This window comes from Lontra canadensis, unplaced genomic scaffold (assembly GCF_010015895.1).
Source record: "Lontra canadensis isolate GAN:19392208 unplaced genomic scaffold, GSC_riverotter_1.0 scaffold8, whole genome shotgun sequence".
In the NCBI taxonomy this organism is placed as follows: domain Eukaryota; kingdom Metazoa; phylum Chordata; class Mammalia; order Carnivora; family Mustelidae; genus Lontra; species Lontra canadensis.
The window spans coordinates 16,920,374-16,944,039 of record NW_022631002.1 but is presented as its reverse complement, the minus strand read 5'-3'; the positions used below and the strand labels follow the sequence as shown (position 1 = coordinate 16,944,039).

At 48.2% G+C, this 23,666-nt stretch overlaps 1 protein-coding gene across 1 annotated transcript in view; it reads left to right on the top strand.

Annotated features, from left to right (window-relative positions):
* Window positions 1-4,335: 4,335 nt before the first annotated feature.
* Window positions 4,336-23,666, top strand: part of CDH1 (cadherin 1) — an 83,736-nt gene continuing 64,405 nt past the window's right edge. The window contains exons 1-2 of the mRNA XM_032854102.1: window positions 4,336-4,481; window positions 5,356-5,470. Coding sequence (XP_032709993.1) covers window positions 4,434-4,481; window positions 5,356-5,470 — 163 coding nt within the window. The 5' untranslated portion in view covers window positions 4,336-4,433. The remainder of the gene's footprint in view (window positions 4,482-5,355; window positions 5,471-23,666) is intronic.

Sequence of the window (23,666 nt, the reverse complement as noted above, 5' to 3'; positions counted from 1 at the left end):
TTGCATCAGCGGTGGAGGCTGTCATCCACCAGCAAGGCCCCTGGCCAACCTTTCTTTTCGCTGTAGATACTTGAAATTGTACTGTTAACATTGGACTGGCCCTCAGAGAGATCTAACTCCAAGTCTGTGACTCTTCTTCCCCTCAGTTGAGAAGCTAATGAATGCGGTGGACCTGCGCAGACACAATTGCAGATGATCTCCGGGGTTCTTGGACCTACCAGAAGCCGGCTCCTCCACAGAACCCCTCCAAGAACCCTGGGCTGAGTTTACTAGCTCCTAAATTCTCATTCCTTTGAAAGAAGCACACCCTAGAGCCCTCTTTAAAATGCAAATGACCCTTGGGAAGGTTGAAAAGATTAACCAGACAGGAGTCAGAGAGGTTTTTCTGCACAGCAGCCAAAGGTAGCCTGTGAGGCTTTAATGGTGGCCCTGGGGAGGCTTCACAGGGGCTCAAAGTTTGGGAAGAGGATGTATTGAGCCAAGAGTGCTAAAGGCTGACTTTATGGAGTGCTCACAAGAATCTTGTGAATTAAGTGCTATCAGCATCCCCATTTTATTTTATTTTATTTTATTTTATTAGTTTTTAAAGATTTTATTTATTTATTTGACAGACAGAGATCACAGGTAGGCAGAGAGGTGGGCAGAGAGAGAGGAAGGGAAGCAGGCTCCCCGCTGAGCAGAGAGCCCGATGTGGGGGTCAATCCCAGGGTCCTGGGATCACAACCTGAGCCAAAGGCAGAGGCTTTAACCCACTGAGCCACCCAGGCGCCCAGCATCCCCATTTTATATGGAAGAGGAAACTGAGACTGGAAAGGATCAAGACACTTGCTACCCCCTCCCCAGCTAGAGGAGAATGTGAAGCCTCCATCAACTTGAGGTCAAAGGGCACCAGCAGCATAGCCCAGTGTTTCAGCTCCTTTGATCCTCGCAGTCTTTTCTTTTTTTTCTTAAGATTTTATTTATTTATTTGACAGAGCGAGAGAGCACAAGCAGGCAGAGCAGCAGAGGGAGAGGGAGAAGCAGACTCCCCAGTGAGTAGGGAGCCCGATGCGGGGCTCGATCCCAGGATCCTGGGATCATGACCAGAGCAGAAGGCAGTTGCTTAACCAACTGAGCCACCCAGTCACCCCCAAGGAATCCTTTTTTTAAAAAATAGATTTATTTATTTATTTTAGGGTTGGGGAGGGCCAGGAGAAAGCGGGAGAGACGGTCACAAGCAGACTGCTGAGCGTGGAGCCAGATGAGGGGTGTGATCTGAGGTTGTGACCTGAGCTGAAACCAAGAGTCAGATGCCCGACTGACTGTGCCACGGAGGAGCCCCAAAGGAAACCTTTTTTGACGGAAGAGGAAACTGAGGCAGTTCACTGAGGGCCATAGTTACTCAGTGCTCTACCTCCAACCTCCTGGGTGTTCCCTCCTCACTCCCGACCATTGAGAGCCAGCAGCCCTTCACGACTGTTTCTGGAGCTTGAAGGACTTGCTGAGGAAAGTCTGAAGAGAGCATCATGCTGACCTGTCTTCACTGCCCCTAATTGTTTTCTAAAATCCTTTTTATTGAATTATCAGAGTGTAATGGAAGAGTCGATGAGAGCTGCTTCAGAGTTACAAGGCCAGGGCTTGCTGGGTGGAGAAAAGCAAAGCCCTAAAGGCTCCCTGGGCCGAGCAATGGTATAAAATATGTATTTTTACATAACTGGGAGAAAAAAAATAAACGGACCAGCTTCCCCATGGGGGAAACGCCTCTTTCTGTATTTCCATTATCTTGTTTAATGCACAGTCAGGCAGGAGCCTCAGTGGGAAAGGAAATACTGGAGCCCTTTCCCTATGAGCCTCCTGGTGGGTTAAGAGGCAGAGAGAGCCAAAATGCAGAAATCCAAATGGCCTGGGCGTGTACTCAGAAACCCATTAAAACTGAGGGGACAGGTGGGGGAAACCCATTAAAACTGAGGGGACAGGTGCGGGAGGATGGCTGGGCTGATCTCTTGGTTTGCAACAATACCTTTCCTCTGGGTTAAGAAAGTAGCCTCAGTGAGCCCAGATTCACCTTTAGTGAATATTTAGTGAAGTATGCTAAAAATGGCCTTCCCCGTAAGGAAGAGGGAAAGGGAGTGCTCTTTCCAAAGAACAACCAAACATTTACTGAGCGGGCACTACCAGGTGCCAAGTATTCTGTTTAGTCATTTTCTTGAATAGTTCCCATTGACCCATTTACACCGATAAGAGCACCTAGCTGCCCAAGGTCACGCAGCTGGTGAGCAGTTTACTCCACATTGTTCAGTAGTTCTGAACATGCTTGGGGGGTGAGGGAAACATAGTGTCGTCCTCGGGATAGCCAAACCACACAGACGGTGCTGGCCTCTGGCAGTCAGACACAGAAGCTCTCTGATCAAACATCTGCATGTCTATTCTTTTTTTGACTCTAAAATTATTTTCCTAAGGACAGAATTCTCTAGAGAAGGCAGTGGAGACAATAGTGTGGTGTTGAGCCCCAATTTGGGGATCAGGGGATTAGGCTCCAGTCTTGGCTTTGATATTGACTTGCTATGGGACATTGAAACTTACTTGCAGATAACAGGTTTGGATGATCTTTAAAGGGTCTCTTCCAGGATAACATCGAAGATTGAAAACTACCACTCCAGGGGCGCTTGGGTGGCTCAGTCGTTAAGCGTCTGTCTTGGCTCAGGTTGTTATCCTAGGGACATGGGGCTCTCTCCTGGGGGGGCAGGTCTGCTTCTCCCTCTCCCACTCCCCCTGCTTGTGTTTCCGCTCTTACTGTGTCTCTGTCAAATAAATAAATAAAATTTAAAAAAAAAGAAAAAGGAGGGGCGCCTGGGTGGCTCAGTGGGTTAAGTCTCTGCCTTCGCCTCAGGTCGTGATCTCAGGGTGCTGAGATCGAGCCCTGCATCAGTCTCTCTGCTTGGCGGGGAGCCTGCTTCCCCCTTCTCTCTCTCTGCCTGCCTCTCTGCCTACTTGTGATCTATCTATCTCTCTCTCTCTCTCTCTCTCTGCCAAATAAATAAATAAAATCTTAAAAAAAAAAAGGAAGAAAGAAAGAAAAAGAAAAAGGAAACTACCGCTCCAGCTGCAAGATGGTCTGGGGTCTACATGAGGTGAAGCTAATAGCAAGAAGGGTCCTGGAATGAGAGGGGGTGGGTTCCAGTCCTCCACCACCTTCTACTGGCCTCCAATTCTTTATGCATCAGTTACTGGCCTATCAAACGGGAATAACAACAGTTCTTGGGTTGTTTTGAGATAAGATTAAAGGAGAGGGTCAATGTTAAATGTTTAACATAGAGCCTGGCACACCATTTGGAAGATGGAGATATTGAGGTTTTTGAAATGTGGGTCCCACCCAGTGGATTGATTTGCACACTCACAAACCTATGGAGACCTGGAGTTAAAAAATTTCTACAGAACTAGGAGCCCTGGGTGGCTCAGTCAGTTAAGCTACCTAAGCAACTCCACCTAAGCAAACGACTTTGGTTTCCGCTCAGGTGCTGATCTCAGGATCATGAGATCAGCCCCGCCTGGGTGCTTAGCTCAGAGCCTGCTTGGGACTCTCCTCCTCTCCTTCCGCCCCTCCACCCTGCTCTTGCTCTTTCTAAAATAAATAACTCTTAAAAAAAAAAAAAAAAAGTGTGCGTGTGGGGGTGCCTGGGTGGTTCAGTCGATTAAGCGTCTCCCTTAGGCTCAGGTCATGATCCCAGGACCCTGGGCTCCTTGCTTGCTCAGCAGGGACCCTGCTTCTCCCTCTCCCTGCCCTTCCCCTTCTTCAATCTCTCTGTCAAAAAAAAAAAAAAAAGAAAAAAAGAAAGAAAGAAAAAGAAGAAAGAAAGGAAGAAAAAGAAGAAAAGAAAGAAAGAAAGAAAGAAAGAAAAAGAAAAGGCAGAGCTAATGCGGCGCCTGGATGGCTCAGTCTGTAGGAGTGACTCGATTTCAGGGTCATGAGTTCAAGCCCCGCGTTGAGAGCAGAGTCTACTAAAAAAAAAAAAAAAAAAAAAAAAAAAAAAAAAGGCCAAAACTAGATAAAGAGTAAATTCCTTTCTGTCCCCAGGTGTTTGTGAGGCACCAGGAGGTTGGGAGGGAACTTGGAGGTGACAGGGATGGTGGAACCCCTATCCCACATCCTGATTCTAGCAAGTGCGGGTAGCGGTTCAGTGGGTGGCAGCGGCTTGGAGCGGGTGGAAGCCGACCACCCCCGAATCCGCGGAGGAAGCCGAGGCTAAGCCCCGCCGCTCATTGGCCGTGGGCGGCAGGTGTAGCCTCAGCCAATCAGCGGTGCCGGGGGCGGTGCCTTCCAGGCTCACCTGGCCGCCGCGTCGCTACCCAGCTAGTCCGCGCCGGGAGCTGCAGAGCACCTGTGAGTTCGCGGAAGTTCTGCCGCACTCTCGCTCCGCCAAGCTCCGCAGGACCCGGCCGCTGCTCGGCCCGCCATGGGCCCTCGGTACCCTACCGTCTGCGCGCTCCTGCTGCTGCTACAGGTACGTCGCGTCCCCTGGCCCCCACGCCACGCTTCCCGGCCCCCATTCTCTCTGTCGTCGGCCCTTCCTTTCTCCTGTCGCCCCCTGCTCTTCCAAGAAAGTTTAGTTTCAAGAACGGCCTGGAGGCTGCACCGCGCTCTTGGGCTCCACGGAGGTGGGAGTGGGAGCGGGTGGAGAGCGAGAGCGACTTTGCCCACTCCCTCCCGCAAATACTCGAGGCGTGGGGGGCGGGGGCGACCCTCGCGGCGGACTCTGGGGGCCCGGGGCTGGCCGCAGTCCTCGCTGGGGGCGGGCAGTGGGGGGACGTGGGGCGTCGGGATACGGAAAAGAGGAGTCCCAGTGCAAGTCAAGGGGAGGCAGGAGGAGTGGGGACGACCCCTGTGGTAAGGAAAGGGAAATCAGTAGAAATAAAGGCACCTGCCGTGTAAAGACAAGACTGTAAACAGGTTTGGAGGCGCCCCTGGGATAATAAAGGGCTCAAAAGGTGTTGAAGAGCCCCTCCTTGTGAGGAGGTAGACTTAGGAGTGGGGGCGTTCCCGGTGTGTGGAAAGTGAAGTGGGGAAGGGTGAAGATGCCTCCAGTGAAATGAAAAGGAGACGGGAAGGAAAGGGGCGCCTGGTGGGGAGCACCTGACAGAGCAGCCCCCTTTCCCGGGAGTACCTGGGGGCTTGGCGGCAGCAGGTTTCGGAATGAAGGGGTTTGGCGAGGCTACTTGCCCTGGGGGTTGGGGGTGAGGGTGGCTCCCTCCCACAATGCCGTCGGTGGGAGCGAGGGAGGGGAGGCGCAGTTGGTTTCGGTGTGGGCAGGAGGGGAACCCCCCCCTTCCCGCCGCCGCGCCCAGGTTACCCTGGTTTCATACCTTTTCCCTACTTAGGTCTCATCGTGGCTCTGTCAGGAGCCAGGGCCCTGTCGTCCTGGCTTTGGCTCTGACAGTTACACGTTCACAGTGCCCCGGCGACATTTAGAGAGAGGCCGAGTCCTGGGCAGAGGTAAGTCCTGAGCCTGGTGTGGTGGGAGTGGCAAGGGTCTGGGAAATTGTACTCCCACGCCTCTGGGCAAAGCCCCTTTTTCCTGGTTCATAAGATACCCCTTTGGCATTTACACAGATGTAAGGATCTCAGCCTTAGCCATGGTTGAGCACTGTGGGTGAGAGGGCTACCCTTGTATGGGGATGTTGGGGAGGGGGCGTTTAGAGGCCTTTCCTGTGAGACAGTCTGTCATTCGAGACTGGAGAAACCTGGTGTGATGGAGGGTGGCGAAGGCTTAGTAATTCCCCTTTGCAGATAAGGAAATGGAGGCTCAGAGGGTGGAGTCCACTTGCCCAAGGTCAGAGAGCAGGAATTTGAATGGGCCCGACTCCCAGGCCCCATTCTGCACCATCTCAGTTATGAGGTGCCCTGTCTTGGTTATTAGGTTGTGGCATTTGCCCAAAGAGGTGAAAAATTTTGATACAGGTACCATTCCCCTAAGGAATAATGTTTTTTTTTCGTTTGTGTTTGTTTTTGTTTCTGTTTTAAAGCCAGATAGCTCTGATTCTGGGAATGAAAAAGCACACAATGTATTTCTGGGTGGTATCACTGTGATAATCAGGATTACAGGGTTTGCTTTATTTCACTTCACTGTTCTCAGGAGTGAGAGAGCAAGGGAAGCCTGGTTTCTCTTCTGGTTTCACTAACTTCCCAGATGCTTCTTTTCTACCAAACGAGTTCTCCTTCCTCTTGATTTTAGTTGATGGGGCAAGTATTGTAACTATAAAACACTTGTTAAAGTGAGAAATCACCCAGGATTCCCAGAGGAAATTCACTGCATTTCTTCTTCCAGTCTTTGGTCACGTGAAAACAGCAGCAGTCATGCTGTTGTGTGAAGATTGTTTGAATTTTGGAAGTTGTTCCAACAGTGGGCGGCATTTTTTAAAACAGAAACTGCAGTTTCATTGATTAAACATACTTGCTTTTCTGGGTCCTGTCGGTGTTGTGTGGAGCTCTCTATTGAGTCAGAAAGGAGTTTGTGTGGTTTTGCAGTGGGTCCACCATTAGCCGATGGTTGATATTCTGCCCACCCCTGTTCTGGGCACCCAGGAATGAATCGAAGAGATACAGGGACACTCCAGCCTGTTGGCATGTCACATTCCAGCAGATTATGGAGAATGTCCCAGGACCCACTTAAGAGGGCACTGTGGGGCGTGGGCATTTAGGGGCCAAAGAATGTGGGTGGCATGGGATGATTTGATGGCTGCCAGAGGGTAGGACTGGCTTCTTGGAGGAGGCAGTTTACCTAGCCTTGAAGATTGAGGCAGGGGTTAGAAACTGGGAGTGTGAGTGCTTCTCTCTATGGGCTGGTCACTTTGTTTTCCTGTATCTCAGGACATTGGGTAGCTCCAGATGTGGGTTAGTCTGGCTTTCACTGCTCCTGCACTGCACCCCGCCTTTCCCCCTGACAAGCTCTTGGTCTGTCCCACTAATGTTACTACCTAATATAAAAATTACCATTATTATTAAAGATTTTATTTATTTATTTGACAGAGACCCAGCAAGAGAGGGAACACAAGCAGGGGGAGTGGGTGAGGGAGAAGCAGGCTTCCCACTAACCAGGCAGCCAGATGCAGGGCTCAATCCCAGGACCTCAGGATCATGATCCAAACCGAAGGCAGACGCCTAACCGACTGAACCACCCAGGCACCCCTGCCATTATTTTTATTAATAGCGGCACCTGTTCCTTTTGAACCAAACTCTGAGGCAGGTGTTTCCTTTCACCTGATTCTGCTGTATGAGGGTAGGCACCGTTATTTGGTCGATTTTGCAGGTGAGGAAACTGGGCAATTTAGTAATCTGCTCAGAGACACACAGCTGGTCTTCTGTTCTCTTACCTGCTCAATAATCTGGAAAAAAAAAAAAAAGAGAGAGAGAGAAAGATGGCATTTGGGGAAATAGTGTCCATTGTGAAGTAGATGTCATCTTCGCTGTGTGCCTGAGAGAGCAGAGATGTTGATGTGGCAGGACCCGGAGGAGAGGAGGTAGCGGTGATGGAGATGAGTCAGACTCCATAGGAAGTGCAGGGAGTCAGCAGCTGGCCGTCTTGGTGGGAGAGGCCGCCTCTGAGAGCTCCTGGGGGGGGGTGGCTGGTTTCAGTTTCTTTCTATCCAGGACCCACCCCACTCAACAGATTTTCTGACATTTCCCTGTTTTGGGCTTTTCTACCAGTCCTGTGTAAAATGACCCAGTTAGCCCAGGATAGGAGTGCCCTTCTGGTAAAATCAATGTGCGACCTCAGAGAACTGGCTTTGTGATTGTATTTTTATTTTATTTTTATTTTTTAAAAGATTTTATTTATCTGTTTGACAGACAGAGATCACAAGTAGGCAGACAGGCAGGCAGAGAGAGAGAGGAGGAATTAGCCTCCCCAAAGAGCAGAGAGCCCGATGTGGGGCTCCATCCCAGGACCCTGGGATCGTGACCTGAGCCGGAGGCAGAGGCTTTAACCCACTGAGCCACCCAGGCACCCCATGGCTTTGTGATTTTATTTTTTTAATTATTTTTAAAGATTTTATTTATTTGTCAGAGAGAGTGAGCCCAGGCAGACATAGTGGCAGGCAGAGGGAGAAGCAGGCTCCCTGAGCAAGGAGCCAGAGGTGGGACTTGATCCTAGAACGCTGGGATCCTGACCTGAGCCGAAGGCAGCTGCTTAACCAACTGAGCCACCCAGGCGTCACGGCTTTGTGATTTTAAAAAGGCACCTAAGGAAGGTGGTGGTCTCAGTCTTTGGGGAATCCAAGGAAATGGAGGGATGTGACATTAGCACCAGGTTTAAACATTGGCTGCACAAACACTTTGCTTCATGGGAGTTTGAAAACAAGGAACCTGTTCCTTTTTGTCCACCATTGGCCATAGAGTGTCACAGATAGAGTTGAACCAAACTCTGGGGATGGGGACTCTGGGGTGGTTCGCTGGGGTGATTGTCATGCTCTGTGAGATGATTGACCCCATAGTCTCAGCCTTATATTTATTTCCTTGGTTTCTCTCCAGGTTCTAGAATGGAGAGTATTTGAAAAAACAAACAACTATAACCCAGTTCTCTAGAATTTCTGATTTTCTTTTTCCTAGCACAAACTGGTTTGAGAAACCCAGGCCGTTAGACAGTATGGGATCTAAGAAGTATCATCATAGTGCCCTTAGTTTGATGGAGGCATGGGTGGGGTAGGGGTGGGGGAAGCCTGCAGGTGTTCAGACCGATGACTTCCTTGCTTTGCTTCCTCTACCACCTGGTTTTGGGCAAACAGGGTTTATGTTTTGGGTTTGGGCTCTGGCTGCTTGATGGATTGACCTAGCTCACAAGCACCCACTTGTGTGGATTAAATACATCCATTTCCCATCTCTAAAAGATGTGCTGAAAGGTGGTAGAAACAGTGTGCAAACCTCCTAATTCAACTGGGCTAAAAAAAAAAAAAATACAGAAACCTGCTTTGGGATCTCCCTTACATCATCAGATCCCTTCTCTCCTGCCCCTCGGACTCACTTCCCCATTACTCACATCGGTGATAAGTCTTGGTGCTGAGCTCACTGGGGAAGGAGACCTGACTCCTCCTGTTCTTGCCTTTGTGTCTGTGAGAAGTGGAGGCTTCCTTACATACTTCCTATGTAGGGAAGTTTGCCTGCTGCTCTCCCACCCCCGTGGGGCCTGCTGGACCGCCCTGCCTCTGCCAGGTGGTTATGGAAATCCCTTTTTCGCTGTCTGGGGCTTTATATTGGGTGAGTCTTTTCTTCCTAAATGCTCACCTTGGTGTCTGTTACACATTCTCTTCCAAGCGTAGCCCCACATAAGCCAGACGCTGCAGCAGTCCGCTCTCACATCTCCCAGAAGCTGCCAAAACCCTAAAATCCCCAAGAGGCACCTGTCACCATCAGGCTTTCTGGGTTTCCACTCTGCCTCAACTCCCATTTCCTTTCAGGGCTTTGGGCTTTCAAGGAGGGGAATGAAGTCTGTTTGGCTCGTCAGGATAGTTTGAGTAAGCACATGAAAGATCCAGGTGTGGAGGGCCTGGATGGCTCAGTGGGTTAAGTGTCTGACTTCAGGCTGAGGTCATGATCCCAGGGGTGGGATCTAGCCTGGCTCCATGCTTAGCTGAAAGTCTGCTTGTTCCTCTGCCCTTTCCCCCACTTGTTCTCTGTCTCTCTTTCTCTCCCCTCTCTTTGTCTCTCAAGTAGATAAATCTTAAAAAAGGAAGATGCAGGAGCCCCTGGGTGGTTCAGTGGGTTAAGCCTCTGCCTTTGGCTCAGGTCATGATCCCAGGGTCCTGGGATCGAGCCCCACATCGGGCTCTTTGCTCAGCAGAGAGCCTGCTTCCCTTCTTCCTCCCTCTCTGTCTGCCTCTCTGCCTACTTATGATCTCTGTCAAATAAATAAATAAAATCTTTAAAAAAAAAAAAAAAAGGAAGATCCAGGTTTGCCTTTCAGCTTCTAGCTGTGTGACCTTGGGTAGATCACTTTACTTCAATGAACCTTAGTTTCCCCCCTGTGAAAGAGGGGGGCAATAATACTTAGTGGTTTGTTGTGAGACTTAAATGTGTATGTTTGTGTATTTGGCTAGGCAACAAGTCAGAGTGCCAGCCCTGGGCTAGACTCTGGGGTTGCAGTAATGAATAAGCAGATGTGGGCTGAACATAAAGCAGGTGAGAGGATACAAAGAAACAAAGATTCATTAGATGGTGCCTCATATTTCTTAGGGACAGAGTAGGCATGCAGATATTTTAAACAAATGAGTGAATTAATAAATACTTATTATTCCTCACACATTTTCTTATTTTTTTTCCACCTCTTAAAATCTTTGGCCTCAGGCCAGCCCTAGATGTTGATCCAAATGGACTGGTTAGAGGTGAGTCTGTGAACTTTCTAAGACTCGTGTGAGGGTTGCTCTCCCTTTTAGTGGTTCTGGAAGCTGGGCTACCTCATTAAGTGTGTTCCAGGGATAGTTTGCTGAGTGCTTCCATCTGAGAGGCAGAGCACAGAGGCGGGAGCCCTCAAACCTGAATCTGAAAGGGGAAGGGCAGTCGTTTTGAAGTGTTTGTCATCTTTGGTCAATTAAAAGAAATTCTCCTGGTAGCCTTTCTTCCTTTCTCTGTCTCTCTCTTATTAATTTAAGTTTACCTTTTATATACCTTAGCTCATGCTTGCTACCACTGGGAGGGCTTTAGCCACTCTCTTTTTGGACATTTCCTCTTCCCTTTCCTTCCTTTAATCTACCTCCAGTCCTCCTCCCCCCCCCCCCCCCCCCCCCCCAACGCCCCAGGCACATTTCCATCATTTAGAAGGTTCTTGAGTCAGACTGCGTAGGTTGAAACCTAGGGAATGCCCCTTGCCGGCTGAGATGTTGACCTTGCCGGCTGAGATGTTGACCAAGGACTTTACCCTCTAAAGAAGCCTTAGTTTCCTCATCTATAAAATGGGCATAATAGTACCAGGTGCTCAATGAATATTAAATATTAAAGCCCTTGGAGTATTTGGTGCCTTCTCTTGGAGTCTCTACTGTGTGTTTTACCTTCGGTTCAAACTTTTCCCTCTGTTCTTCCCACCCAGTAAACCAGCCAAACCAGTTTCCTCACTCTCCCTGCTCTGCATTAAAGCAAACATTGCTCTGCAAACAGTGACTAGACCAGAATGCCCTTTGCTAGGAAAGGCAATTCTGTGGCGTTTTCTTGCTTGCCGCTGTGCAGTGTACTTGGGTGGGGCTGCCTGTGGACCTGCTCATGAATATTGTTCGCAGTCTGAGTGGGAGGAGTGGGGCAAGAAGCAGCTGGGATGGGAAGACCAAAATGACCTTGAAATCGTCAGCTTCTATTTTTTTAAAATTTCATTTATTTGAGAGAGCATTGGGGGAGGGGCAGAGTGAAAGGGAGAAGCAGACTCCTGGCTGAGCAGGGAGCCCAGTGACATGGGGCTCAATTCCAGGCCTCCCAGGACCCCAGGACACATCCTTAGCCAAAGGCAGACTATTAACTGAGCCACCCAGACACCCCTTCTGATTTGAAATTTATTTCATGGGGCACCTGGCTGGCTCAGTTGGTAGATCATGTGATTCTTGATCTCAGGTTGGAAGTTTGAGCCTCGTGTTGTGGCTTACTTTAAATCTTTAAAAAATAAAATTATTTCATAATACACGTACTTTGAGGATACCTTTTCCCCATTGCCAGAGATGCTCTGCCACGGCCCCTGAGAGTATGGCTCCCCCGCATGGCTAAGTATTGAATCACCTGGAATACCTCAAAGATGCAGATTTGCCCTCCTGCAAGTTCGCTGAGCTATGGGGTTCTGGATATGGCATTTTGTTTAAAGCCCCCCAGGTGTCTGCTGCTGCCACCAGATTCATTGCCCTTGACAACCACAGTAGCTAGGTCAGAAATGTTGAATGAGTAGATACCTGGTGCCAGCCAGGGTCTGAACATCTGGCTGTCCAGCTTAAATAAGGCCAGGGATTCAAGGGCACCGTGGATCCAGAAGGGATAAGTCTGGTCCTTATGCCGTGCTGGCAAAGGACCACTCTGTGGTTGTAGAAAAGGGAGGATGGGCTAGGTATGGGGGGACCCAGGGATGTAGCCAGTACACATACCCCTCCCCACTGTGTAGCCAGTGTTAGGGGTACTGACTTAAGACCCAGCTCTTGCTCTCAGGGAAATTACAAAAATCTCTGAGACCCCTGCAGAGGGTAATTTGAGTACCTTCTACCTTCTGAGAAGGGCTGTGTGGTGGGGAAGTGTTCAGCGATCACTTTGGTGAGTGAGAGGGTTTCAGCCAGACAGAGAAGGTGAACAGGCTGTCCAGGAACTGGGACCGGGGTGCTCAAAGGCATGGCGGGGCCTAAAGGAGCCAGGCTGGAGCTGTGCTTTCTTGGGCAGGGGAGGGTAGCTCCTGGAGAGGACCCCAGGATGCAACTGTCTATGTAGGCTGCAGCCAGGCTATCCCAAGGCCTTGGACTTTAGTCTGCAGTTAATAGAGAGTTTTCTCTTTCGGTTTTTGTTGTTGTTGTTTTGTTTTTTAAGTAATCTCTGTGCCCAATGTGGGGCTTGAACTCACGACCCTGAGATCAAGAGTTGCATCCTCCACCCACTGAGCCAGCCAGGTGCCCTGGGTTTTCTCTTTCTATTCCCCCTACCTTTCTATTCTTTTAGTAGACAAATCATTCACTTGGTTAAAAATACATATATACCATATATATATATATATATATTTTTTTTTTTAAATATGTATGTAAAAAAGTCTTATCACCCTGACCCAGGAGGTGGCAGAGGTGGGGCAACGGTCTTGTACTTTTATCTTTCAAAACCCACACTCTCATCATGCCCCTCCTATGCCTTGTTGCCCAACTGCATCTCCAGTGGAACCCAAGTCACCTTTCTGAGGGTAAGGAATTTGCTCTCCCCTTGGAAGAGGTGTCTTTACACCTTCCTGATCTCACTAATTTTAACTGTGATGCTGAATTTCAGCTGCTTTTGCTTTTGAAGGGGCACTTGTCTATCACGTGTGGGTAATTTCTATCCTGTTTCCCTTTTCCTCCCCTTCCAAATAAATGCTAGCTGAAGTGCACTTCTTTTCCTTTCTGTGTGTCTTCAACTTTCTGGGTCTCTGAAAATGGAATTCAGTTGGCATTCCGATTGAGGGGTTGGGAGGGAAAGTGTCCTAAATTTACCAGGGTTCCAACTGGGACTTTTTCAGGGTGTGAGAGAGATCTGGGCCTGAATCCTGCGAGCTCAGGTGTTACTGCTGGGATCTAATGGAGCCCGTCTGGAAGGGTTGAACCTGTTCACCCTGAGCAAAATCATAAACAGTGGCCAGCACAGGACCCTGTGAGATAATTGGCCAAGGCCTAGATAATAATTAGTGGGCTTTGTAATTAGGAGACCTTGTAATAAGCCGAAAGCCTTTCAGATTTATGGTACCTAGGCAAGTTGAAGGCTAGGGAAAACACCTGTTTCTGTGGTTTGGCATTCACACATACTCATACACCTTTTCTGTTCCCAGAAGAGTTTTCCCAAAAGAAGTTTTAAGAGTGTGTTCATCTAGGTTAATGCCACAGCTTCCTTTCTGGTCTCCCTGTGTCCTCTTGCCCCCCCACCCCCTAACAGTCTTTCCAACAGCCTTCATCCAGCAGCCAAGAGTGATGGTTTTTAAAATTTTAAGTTAATACAAATAGGGAATAGTATGTTGCACACCTGAAACTAATAAAATGTATGCCAATTATACTTCAATCAAAAAAATAAGTTAGGGACGCCTGGATGACTCAGTTGCTTAAGTGGCTGCCTTTCGATCAGAGTCCCTCTTCTTGCTCCCTGCTCCTTGGGGAGCCTGCTTCTCCCTCTGCATGTTTTGTCTCCCATTCCCCCTCCTTGTGCTTTCTTGCTTGCTCACTCTCTAACAAATAAAAAAAGTCTTTAAAAAGGTTAAAAATCAAAATCCACTAGTGGCTCCCCATTTCACACAGAATGTAAATCAAAGTCCATTCTGTGATGTACAAAACTTTTTCATGATCTCCCCCCACCCCCAGCACTTCCCCCACTCCTTACCATCATTTCTTCTTGACTGTACCTAGAACGCACCAGGCACACTTCTACCTCAAGGCCTTTGACTGGCTGTTATTGGTGTCTGTAATACTTTCCTCTGATACCCACATTGGCTTGCTCATTTTACTTACTTTTTTTTTTTTCCCCAAAGATTTTATTTATTTATTTGACAGACAGAGATCACAAGTAGGCTGAGAGGCAGGCAGAGAGAGAGAGGTGGAAGCAGGCTCCCCACTGAGCAGAGAGCCCGATGTGGGGCTCAATCCCAGGACCCGGGGATCATGACCTGAGCCAAAGGCAGAGGCTTTAACCCACTGAGCCACCCAGGCGCCCCTCATTTTACTTACTTTTAAGCAAGCTCTATGCCCAATGTGGGGCTTGAACTCATGATCCCAAGATCCAGAGTTGTTTGCTCTGTTGACAGACACCTCATGGCTCACTCATTTAGATCCAAGTTTTTGCTCACATGTCACCCCCTTGAAACCCTTGAAACTATTTGAGATAGTTACCCCTTTGAGCACTCCCCTTCTTCCTTTGCTTTATTCTCCTCTGTAGCACTTTTCATCATCTAGCATGCTGTGTATTTCAGTTATTTCTTCTGTCCGTTTTCTGTCTCCTCCCAGTAGAATAGAAGCTCCTGGAGGCCAGGGAATTTCATGTTTTAGTTTCAGGCTTTATTGGATCTAGAACAGTGCCCGGTGCATAATAGGTACTCAGTAAGTGTTTGCTGAATGAGTGAAGGAGGTTTCAGAGTGTATATATAGAACTATACATATTTTTTGTATTTAGAAACAATTCTAGGGTCATGGGGGAGGGATGGGGTGGCTGGGTTATGGATATTGGGGAGGGTATGTGCTATGGTGAGTGCTGTGAAGTGTGTAAGACTGATGATTCACTGACCTGTACCCCTGAAGCAAAGAATACAGTATATGTTAATTAAAAGAAACAAAAACAAACTATTCTAGGGTGCTTTTGTTTTTAAAGAAAAGCTAGAACTTTGTCAGTATGAGCCATAGAAAGACATGAGGAGGGGATAGTCACAGGGCATGTGTCTCTGCTTGGCACTCCCCTGCTTCTCTGAGCCCTGCACACCCCTAGTGTAACCTTACCTAATTGTCTTGTCACAAAACAGCTTGCAATCTAGTCTGAAGGTCGGAGGAGCCATTTCTGCCCCACACTTCTGGGTGTAAGGAAGCACCAGATCAAAATCTAAACAGAGATCTGAGCCCAGCAGAGCCATCTGTTTTGTTTCCTATTGTCTGGGTAACACCTTCCTTGAGCGAGACTCCCAGATGCACTCAACACCTTCTTCCTGGGTATCTGCAGCATCCTTCAGGGCCATTAATTGTTAAAGACCTGGTATCCGTTCTTCTGGTTCTTGGCAATGCACAGAAACCTGGGAGGAACTTGTGAGATGCAATTAAAAAAAAAAAAACAACAAAAAACAAAACTCTCAATACAAAAATTCAAGGCATCTTAATTAGCTCATGGCCAAGATATAAATCTCACAACTCCAAAATCCATCAAATCAGTAAATGTTGAGAAGGAGGGGCACCTGGGCACCTGGGTGGCTCAGTCAGTTAAGCATCTGCCTTTGGCGCAGGTCATGATCCCGGGATCCTGGGATTGGCTCCCTGTTCAGGGGAGCCTGCTTCTCCCTCTTCCTTGACCCCCCTCCCCAAGAGAGTTCTCTCACACTCTGTTGCTTGCTCTCTCCCAAATATATTTATTTATAAGTAAGTAAAACCTTTTAAAAATTTTACTTATTTATTTGTCAGAGAGAGAGCGTTAGAAATCATTATATAAGATCTATCACCCTGTCTTCAGAAGGGTAGCAGCCTACTATGTAGAGTTGCCAGGGCTAGCAAATAAAAATACAGGATGCCCAGTTATATTTGAATTTCAGAGAAATTGTGGTTTTAATTTTTTATTACTATGTCCCATGCAATATTTGAGATATACTTACCAAAAAAATCATTACTGTTTCATCCTCTGTTCTCATAAACAACATTGCACTGACAGGTACTTATTCTGTGGTCAGATCTTCCCATGTGCTGTCTGTCTCCTTTAAACCTCAATAACCCGTGAGAAGTGACGGTTGTAGCTCTGAGAGGATAGGCTAGTGCAGGTCTGGCAGACAGGAAAGGGGAGAGCCTGGCTGGGTGTTCTGTGGCTGGGTGTTCCGGTGGCTTTTGGACTCCAGAGCACAGCAAAGCCTGTGCTCTTTACAGCAAGAAAAGGCAACTAACCAGACTGTGATTGGCCAAGTGTGGAGGTTGGGTAGGTAATTCCTGCTCTGAAGGTCTCAGGGGGAAGAGAAGTCCTTCCAGATGGCGGTCGTCTGTCTGAGCACCGAACAAATTTTTGTTGAGCACTTGCCAACACTAGTACTGTGCTTAGCTGGGCACTGAGGATATAGCAGGACAAAACCCCCAAATCCTTGCCCTTGTGTAGCTTCTCTTCTAATCAGAGGAGACAAGAGACAGCACGGTGGTCTGTGGAAGGAGAACAATACAGGAGGAAAGGGGATAGAACTAAAAGTGTCGGAGTGGAGGGTTCTTGGAGAATCTTGAAGTGACTTTAAGTGTGTGCTCAAGAGGTGTTAGATTGGACTGGGTCTTTTTTTTTTTTTTTCTTCAAGATTTTATTTATTTGACTGAGAGAGCACAAGTAGGCAGAGAGGCAGGCAGAGAAAGAGAGGAGGAAACAGGCTCCCCGCAGAGCAGAGAGCCTGATTCGGAGCTCAATCCCAGGACCCTGGGATCATGACCTGAGTTGAAGGCAGAGGCTTTAACCCATTGAGCCACCCAGGCACCCCTGGACTAGGTCTTTGATGGAGCGGGGCTTCCTGTATTATTTTAAAAGTCCATATTGATGTAATTTAAAGACTAGTCTATTAAAAAGAAAAGACTATTCTCTTAAAAGGTACAGACTTCAGTTATTAAAATAAGACATAGGATACACTGTACAGCATAGGGAATATAGTTAATAGTAGCTTACAACTTTATATGGTGACACATGGTAGCTAGATTTATCTGGTGATCTCTTTGTAATAAGTGTTTAAATGTAACTCACTATGTTGTACATCTGAGATGAATATATTATATGTCAACTATACCTCAGAGGAAAAATAAAAAAAAGGTGGGGGGGGGCTCATCTCTGGGCAGATATTTTTCTGGAGGAATAGTCCCGAGAGCTAATTGTCACTACATCTCCTTTAAAGGGTATCAGATTTAAACCAGGATATAATGTGCTTTCCATGTCACCCACCCTTGCTGTGTTGCCGGAGAGGAATAGGGCTTTAAATCTGGTTCTCTTAACCTTATGCAGGGGGATGAGACTGTCCTAAAGGCATCATGACTCTTGGGCACATTGGGTGTGTGTGGGGGGGTGTCACAGGTATACCGGTGTCCCAAGACCTGCTTAGTCAGAACGAAGTATGGGGACGTTCAAAGGCCTCAAACTAACTCCCCCGCAAATTCTTCATCCCAGTTGTGTAGTAGTGTTTGAAAAGGGAACAAGAGGACCAAGTTATTTGTGGGAAAAGTGCGTTTTGTGTAGAAAACGTCACCCCTTGAGAATCAGCCCTGGGACAATAGCCTGGCTGCTTATTGCCAGGTGGGGTGGAGCCTTGAATCACCGGCCAGGCCGCCTCTCCTGGTGAGGTTATCAGGAGCCACTGGAATCTGTGACCTCATCCTCCTAGGAACAGGTACTTGTGGTGCCCGTTCTTAGTCATAACTCCCAGGATACTGGCTCTTAGGTCTCTCTCCTCGTAGCGAGCAGGGACCTGAGGTTTTTCAGAAATGACAGGGCTCCACAGCTGCTTGGCAAAGTTCACGTGACCAATTTCATTACCACCTTGGCTCCTGGGCTTGTAATGACTTAATCTTTCTGGAGAAATTAGAATTTGTGGGTGTACTTCCTGTGCCTTCTGACTTAAGTCTGCATTGATAAAGAAATGCTCGCGTGCCTTGCAGATGGCTGTTTCAGAGCTTGTCATTAGAGTCTTTGATTTGGAAACTTTCATGTAAATTGTGCTGATTTTTCTTTGGACTTGAGAATCTAGTTAGAATTTCTCACTTTTTTTTTTTTTTTTTTTCCTTTTCTTCCTCCTTTCTGCTAATCCTCTCACCTGAACCTTGGGAGTGCTTAAAAACTTTGGGAATTAAATACCTGGGGGGTGGTTCAACCGAGGAAACTCAACTTCACTTACCAGGTGTGAGGTTGGACTCCCGGTTTCAACAGAGATTTGACGTCAAGGTTGTGACTTTAATCTTGAGCATTTATTTCTTTTATCCTGTGGAGTGAAGGAAAGAGTCTCCTTGAGCCCACTGGGCCGGGGGGGGGGGGGGGAAAAAGGTTTCGGGGGGGGGGGGGGGGGGGGGGGGGGCAGTAAAGATGATCTGGGGAGAGCAGGAGGAGAAGCAGGATTGTCTGGGTTCAGATTCTGACTCATCTCTTACTTGCCCTATGACCTTGGGCAGGTTGCTCTACCTTTCTGTGCCCCAGTGCTCTCACCTCTAAAAAGGGGATGAAATTGTATTTCCTGCCTCACAGGGTTGACAGGGAATGCTGTGAGTTAGCATGTCTAAAGCGTTTTCAGTGGCTGGAGTATAACAAAAGCTTTGAAGTACTGAGTTTTTATTATTAGATGTTTCTGCTTTATTTATTTTTTAAAAAGATTTTATTTCTTTGAGAGAGAAAGAGTGTGTGTGAGAGAGCTCAAGGTGGGGGGAGGGAGGGGGAGAAGCAGGTTCCCTGCTGAGCAAGAAGCCCAGCATGGGGCTTTATCCCAGGACCCTGGGATCCTGACCGGAGCTAAAGGCAGACGCTTAACCGACTGAGCCAGCCATGCGCCCCAGGAATCATCTAGTTTCTTAGTATATATGTGAATTGGCTGGTTCTGTAAAGGTTATTTGAATGGGCCAGAGTTACACAGCCGATAGTGTCAGAAAGTAATATTGTTAGACTATACCCTAATAATCCTTGCACCCATGTATTGATGGAGTTTAGCTGTTGATGTGGGATCTCACTTTTTAATCCCCATACTAACCATTGAGGTAGGGAGTATGACAGTCCCATTTTCAGATAGTGAAACGGAAGCCTCTAGAGGTTACTGACCAGCCCAGGATCACAGAGCTAGAGGCACACCTCTCCGCCTGGCCAGCTTTTAACTGGTTTCTGGGAATATCTGCATTCCAGATTCTTCGCTTTGGCCTAAAAAGGAAACTCAAGGTCCACCCACTGCAGCCTTCAAAAGCCTTGACTAACTTGAGCCCTTGGGGTAAATGAAACTTCAAGATCCCCTCCCCCTTGGAAGCCCAGAATGAAAGGGGTGTTACCCTTGCCCTTGAGCTCCCTTTTAAATCTGTGAACCGTCAAGTGTGGCAAACCGACAAGTTTGCAAGCCGCCATTTCAGAGCTGCTTAGGCTAATTATTATATTTTCCTTTTCTAAACTTCTACTTAAAGTTTCTTCTTAATCACTTGGTGGGGGGGTGGGGAGAGATTTTAAACCTGTTAACTGTGAACGCAGCCGCAGCTTCCTTGATCTTCGGATCCAATGGGAAGTATTTTGTTTTTAAAAAACCTTAACAGTAATTGTGTCTAGGGATCATTTTTTTGAGGTGGGGGAGCAGTCTTAATCCTCCGTGGTTGGCAAGGATTTATTTACAGATGGAAGGAGGTGTTTGGTTGGTTAAGGAGTTGGGGGTTGGGGTATACGTGAAATCACAAGTTGGGTATTGGTGCTGTGTGCTGGATCTGTGGGGCTCATTACACTGTTTCCTCGACTCTTGGACATGTTTGAAATTCCCCACTATAAAGCTTACATTCTACAAGGAATACCTGAATAATCTATAATAGAAAATTTAAACATCTTCCAAAGTTCTCTCCCCTTCTCAGGTGGCTGATGTTAGCGATTGGGTGTGTATCCTCCCAGATATTTTTCTGAACACTTACAGAACATGTGTGTCCCTATTTGTGGTTTTTCCCTTTTTAGAGTTTTTCCATAAGTGGAAATATGAATTGTCCTGCAAAACGTAATCCTCTCCTGCTCATCCTTTATAAATATGTCCTGGAAAATTTTACCCATCTGTGGTTGAACACCCCCCCCCCCATTCTCTTTAACCTGAGGAAGGTATTTTAAGCATCCTAGAAGTGGATCAGGTTCCCTCAGTAGGGAGTTTGAGGGCCTACTGTGTGATCTGTCAGTCACAAGGATTCTCTTGTCCTGTGGGGTTTGGTAATCTGTCCAGGAGCGTCAGAAAACGCTGAGACGCCAGGTTTTCAGACAATAGGCACATTCAGAATCCAGGTGGGGTAAGACCTGTGTGGGCTGGAGCCGCTGGCAGAGCTTCTTGGGGGTGCGGGGGGAGTCAGATGGAGCTGGGCCTGGGGTGTTGGGTAGCATGTGAGCAGGAGGGTGGAGAGGAGCCTGTTGGCTGAGAGAGGGGTACCCTTAGCCAAGGTTGGTGGGGAGGGATCCTCCCATGCAGATTGGGGTGGGGGGGGCTAGGAACATGACAAAGCGGATATTTGGTGTCTCAGGGAGCTGAGATGAAACTCCACTCCCAGCTCTGGAGTGGCACTATAAAGGTGGGGGCTATGAGGAAACAACCCCTTGGCAAATCGGGCCTGGCCTTTGGGGCTGATGAGGCCTAACAGGACCATAGAAGGACAGTAATGCGGCTGCCGTTGGCTGGTTGGCTGGGTGGGGCCGTGTTGGCAAAGACCAGGTGAGCTTGGAGAACAGGAGCAGCAGGTTCTCCTCTCTTCGCCTGCCCTGGGGCTGGTTGACCGAGTCACTCCTGGACTCTGCTGGAGCAGTGTGGAGTGGGCCACAGAGAACCAGGAAAGAACTATACCATCCACATGGCGCTGGGGGAGGCCAGCGTGGTCTGGCCTGGAGTATCAGGTCCAGGGCGTTCACCTAGCCTCCCCCCACTTGAATGCTTATCCAAAGTCCACTCCCCTCTCCCCCGCCTTGCTTCTTCCAGGGGCTCATCTCAGCAGACAGCACCTCCCATCCTGTCTGTCCGTTTGTGCATTATTCATTCATTTCCTCATTCATTCATTCATTCATTCATTCAGTAAATAATGATTAAGAGCTAATTATGTGGCAAGCACTGTTCCAGAACTGGGGATGCAGCAGAGAACCAGCAGAGAACCAGCCAGGAACAGATCACCCAGGTGGAGTTTGTAGTCTCCTATATTGGTGGGAACAGGCAGTAAACATAATAAACATGTAAAGCATTTAGGGTGTTGAGGTGGCAACAAATGTTTAAGAAAAGTGAATCTGAGTAAGTATTTGCTGGGAAGCAGTTGGGGTGGTTTGAGAAGGCCTCACTGAAGAGGGACATTCAAGCAAAGATCCAAGATCCAAGAGAGGTGAGGGGCTGGGCAGTGTGGGGAAGGGTGGTCTAGATCGGGGGAAACAGAAGGTCCCAGGCCTTGAAGTGGAGTGGAAGAGCAGAAGGCCAGTGCGCGTGGATTTGAGTGACCAAAGTGGAGAGGGTGATGGAAGGGCAGAGGGGAGTACCCCAGGGGAAGGCCTTGTGAGGACTTTGTTTTTAACTCCTGGCTCTTCTCCACCCCTTCAGTGCAGAGCCCCCCCACCAGTTCCTATCTTCTGGCTTTGCCTCTTCCCTTCTCCTTTCCAGGCAGTGTGATACTCAGGAAGTAGTTCTTTGATGAAAGGCTGTTCAGTGGGTGAGTATTATTATGCTGGTGGTCAGAAGCTTGGGCCCTGGCCCCTGACTGCTCAGTTTCAAGACCTTGGTCCAGGGTAAGGCCCATGGATTCACATTTCTAATGGTGCTTCTGGTCCATCTGCAGAGTAGCCGGACTCTGTCCCTTCCACCAGCAGCACTTCCCTGAGCTTTCTGCCTCGCGCACTCATCTCTGAGGGCCAGCTCAGTTGGTGCTGCCCCCAGGAAGCCGCCTTCTCTGACTTTCTGCCCTCAAGGCGATAGTCAGGACATTGCCCCCCAACCCCTTCTTAGGTTGGGATCCCCCAGGTTCTCTGTTCTAGCAGTCTCGATGCCCCATGAAGTGTCCCCAGCATGGCACCTGGAATGTAGTTGGCATTCAGTAACCAATGTTTGGTGAGAGGCTTGTTCACTAGGGAGAATCAGGCTTGCACCCTGGAGCTGGGGTGACTTAGCCATTTGTTGAGGACACTGCCTTGGGAGGGGGGAGGAGTACATTATAATGTAGAAGAGGAAGCCCTATTCCCAGACCTCTTAATTTTTCTGTCACATTTTGCTCTTCCTCTTCTGAAAAGCAACAAAAACTCACTTTCAGCTGAGCTTAGATAGGATCCCTCTGGCCATTCTTTTAAACAGTCATGGGACATTTAAAAAGTTTTGCACCCCCCCCCAACTTACTATTTGCTTCTTAAAGAAAGATAAATCAGGTATAATAAGAAGCAGTTTAATTTATTCAGTTTCTCCCTTTTTACATTGAAGGGAAATTGCGGTGATATCTACTACTTTCGAGAGTGTTTGGCGTCAGGAAGCCACTTAGCTCAAAACTTTGTCACTCTTCAACCTACTGAGCCTGCCTACCCTTTGCCAGGTGCTCCAGGGAAGCCAGGGCCTCAGGTGAAAATGACCACCCCCTGTGCAGAATTTCCATTCTAGAAGGTGGAGGGACATCAAACTGCGTTAAGTACTATGTTAGAAGGAAGTTTGGGGAAAAGACCTGAGTAAAGCAGGGTAGGGTGGGGAGGGATAGGGCTCTTGGGGGTGGGTGTTGCTCCTGTAGTCCCATCATGCCCCCTACCCATTTCTGATTACACAGATGATAAGTTTAGAGAGGGAAGCGACTAGCAATCCAAGGGTGTGTAGAGGGTTAGTTGAGGATGTGGTTGGGAGGGTGAGGAAAGGAGAGGGACCTGGAAGTGGAGGAGGGAAGTCGGTACTGGAGTGGGGCCTGTTTCCTGCTCCTCTCCCTACTCCTGGGAATGTGGACACCCTCAGTGCTCTGCCATTTGACATGCTGATTAGTTAATTAGCAATTGTTTACAGGTCTTGAGCTGTAATTCTGGGAATAGTTCTCAGTTTTTATGGTGCCTCAAAACCACCTGTGTAACTAAATGTGGACTGTTGGGCCCCACCCCTTCAGAGACCCCCATTTGTAAATCTGGGTGGGGTCTGGGAATCCGGCATTTTTAAATAAACCCACTCTGCCTGGATGGAGGTCCTGGGATTGCACTTCAAAGGAAGCTGGTCCACACCTTCCCATCCCGAACCTGGGCTACAGTTGGGCTCCCCCAGACAGCAGGGAATACGGACTTGGAGAGGCCTCCCTGCTAGATATCCAGAGTCAAGAGGTCTGAGGGGGAACAGCAGCATTTAAAAAAAAAAAAAAGCCAGGAGATTCTTGATTGGACTTGGTGGGGGGGTGGGGCATCCATAAATCCATGAACCCACCGGCATGTGAACAAGGGGAGGGTGTGTACACAGCGCACTGGCAAGCCTTTTTTGGGTTCATTGGGTCCAGAGCTTTCATCAGGCTTTGAGGTATCCAACTCCCCCTGAAAAGGCGTTCAAAGGCCTGGCTGCATCTGTCGAGTTAGAGGGCAAGAGGAATTACATTGAGCTCTTTGAACTCCCTGTGTTTTCTTGGAGAAG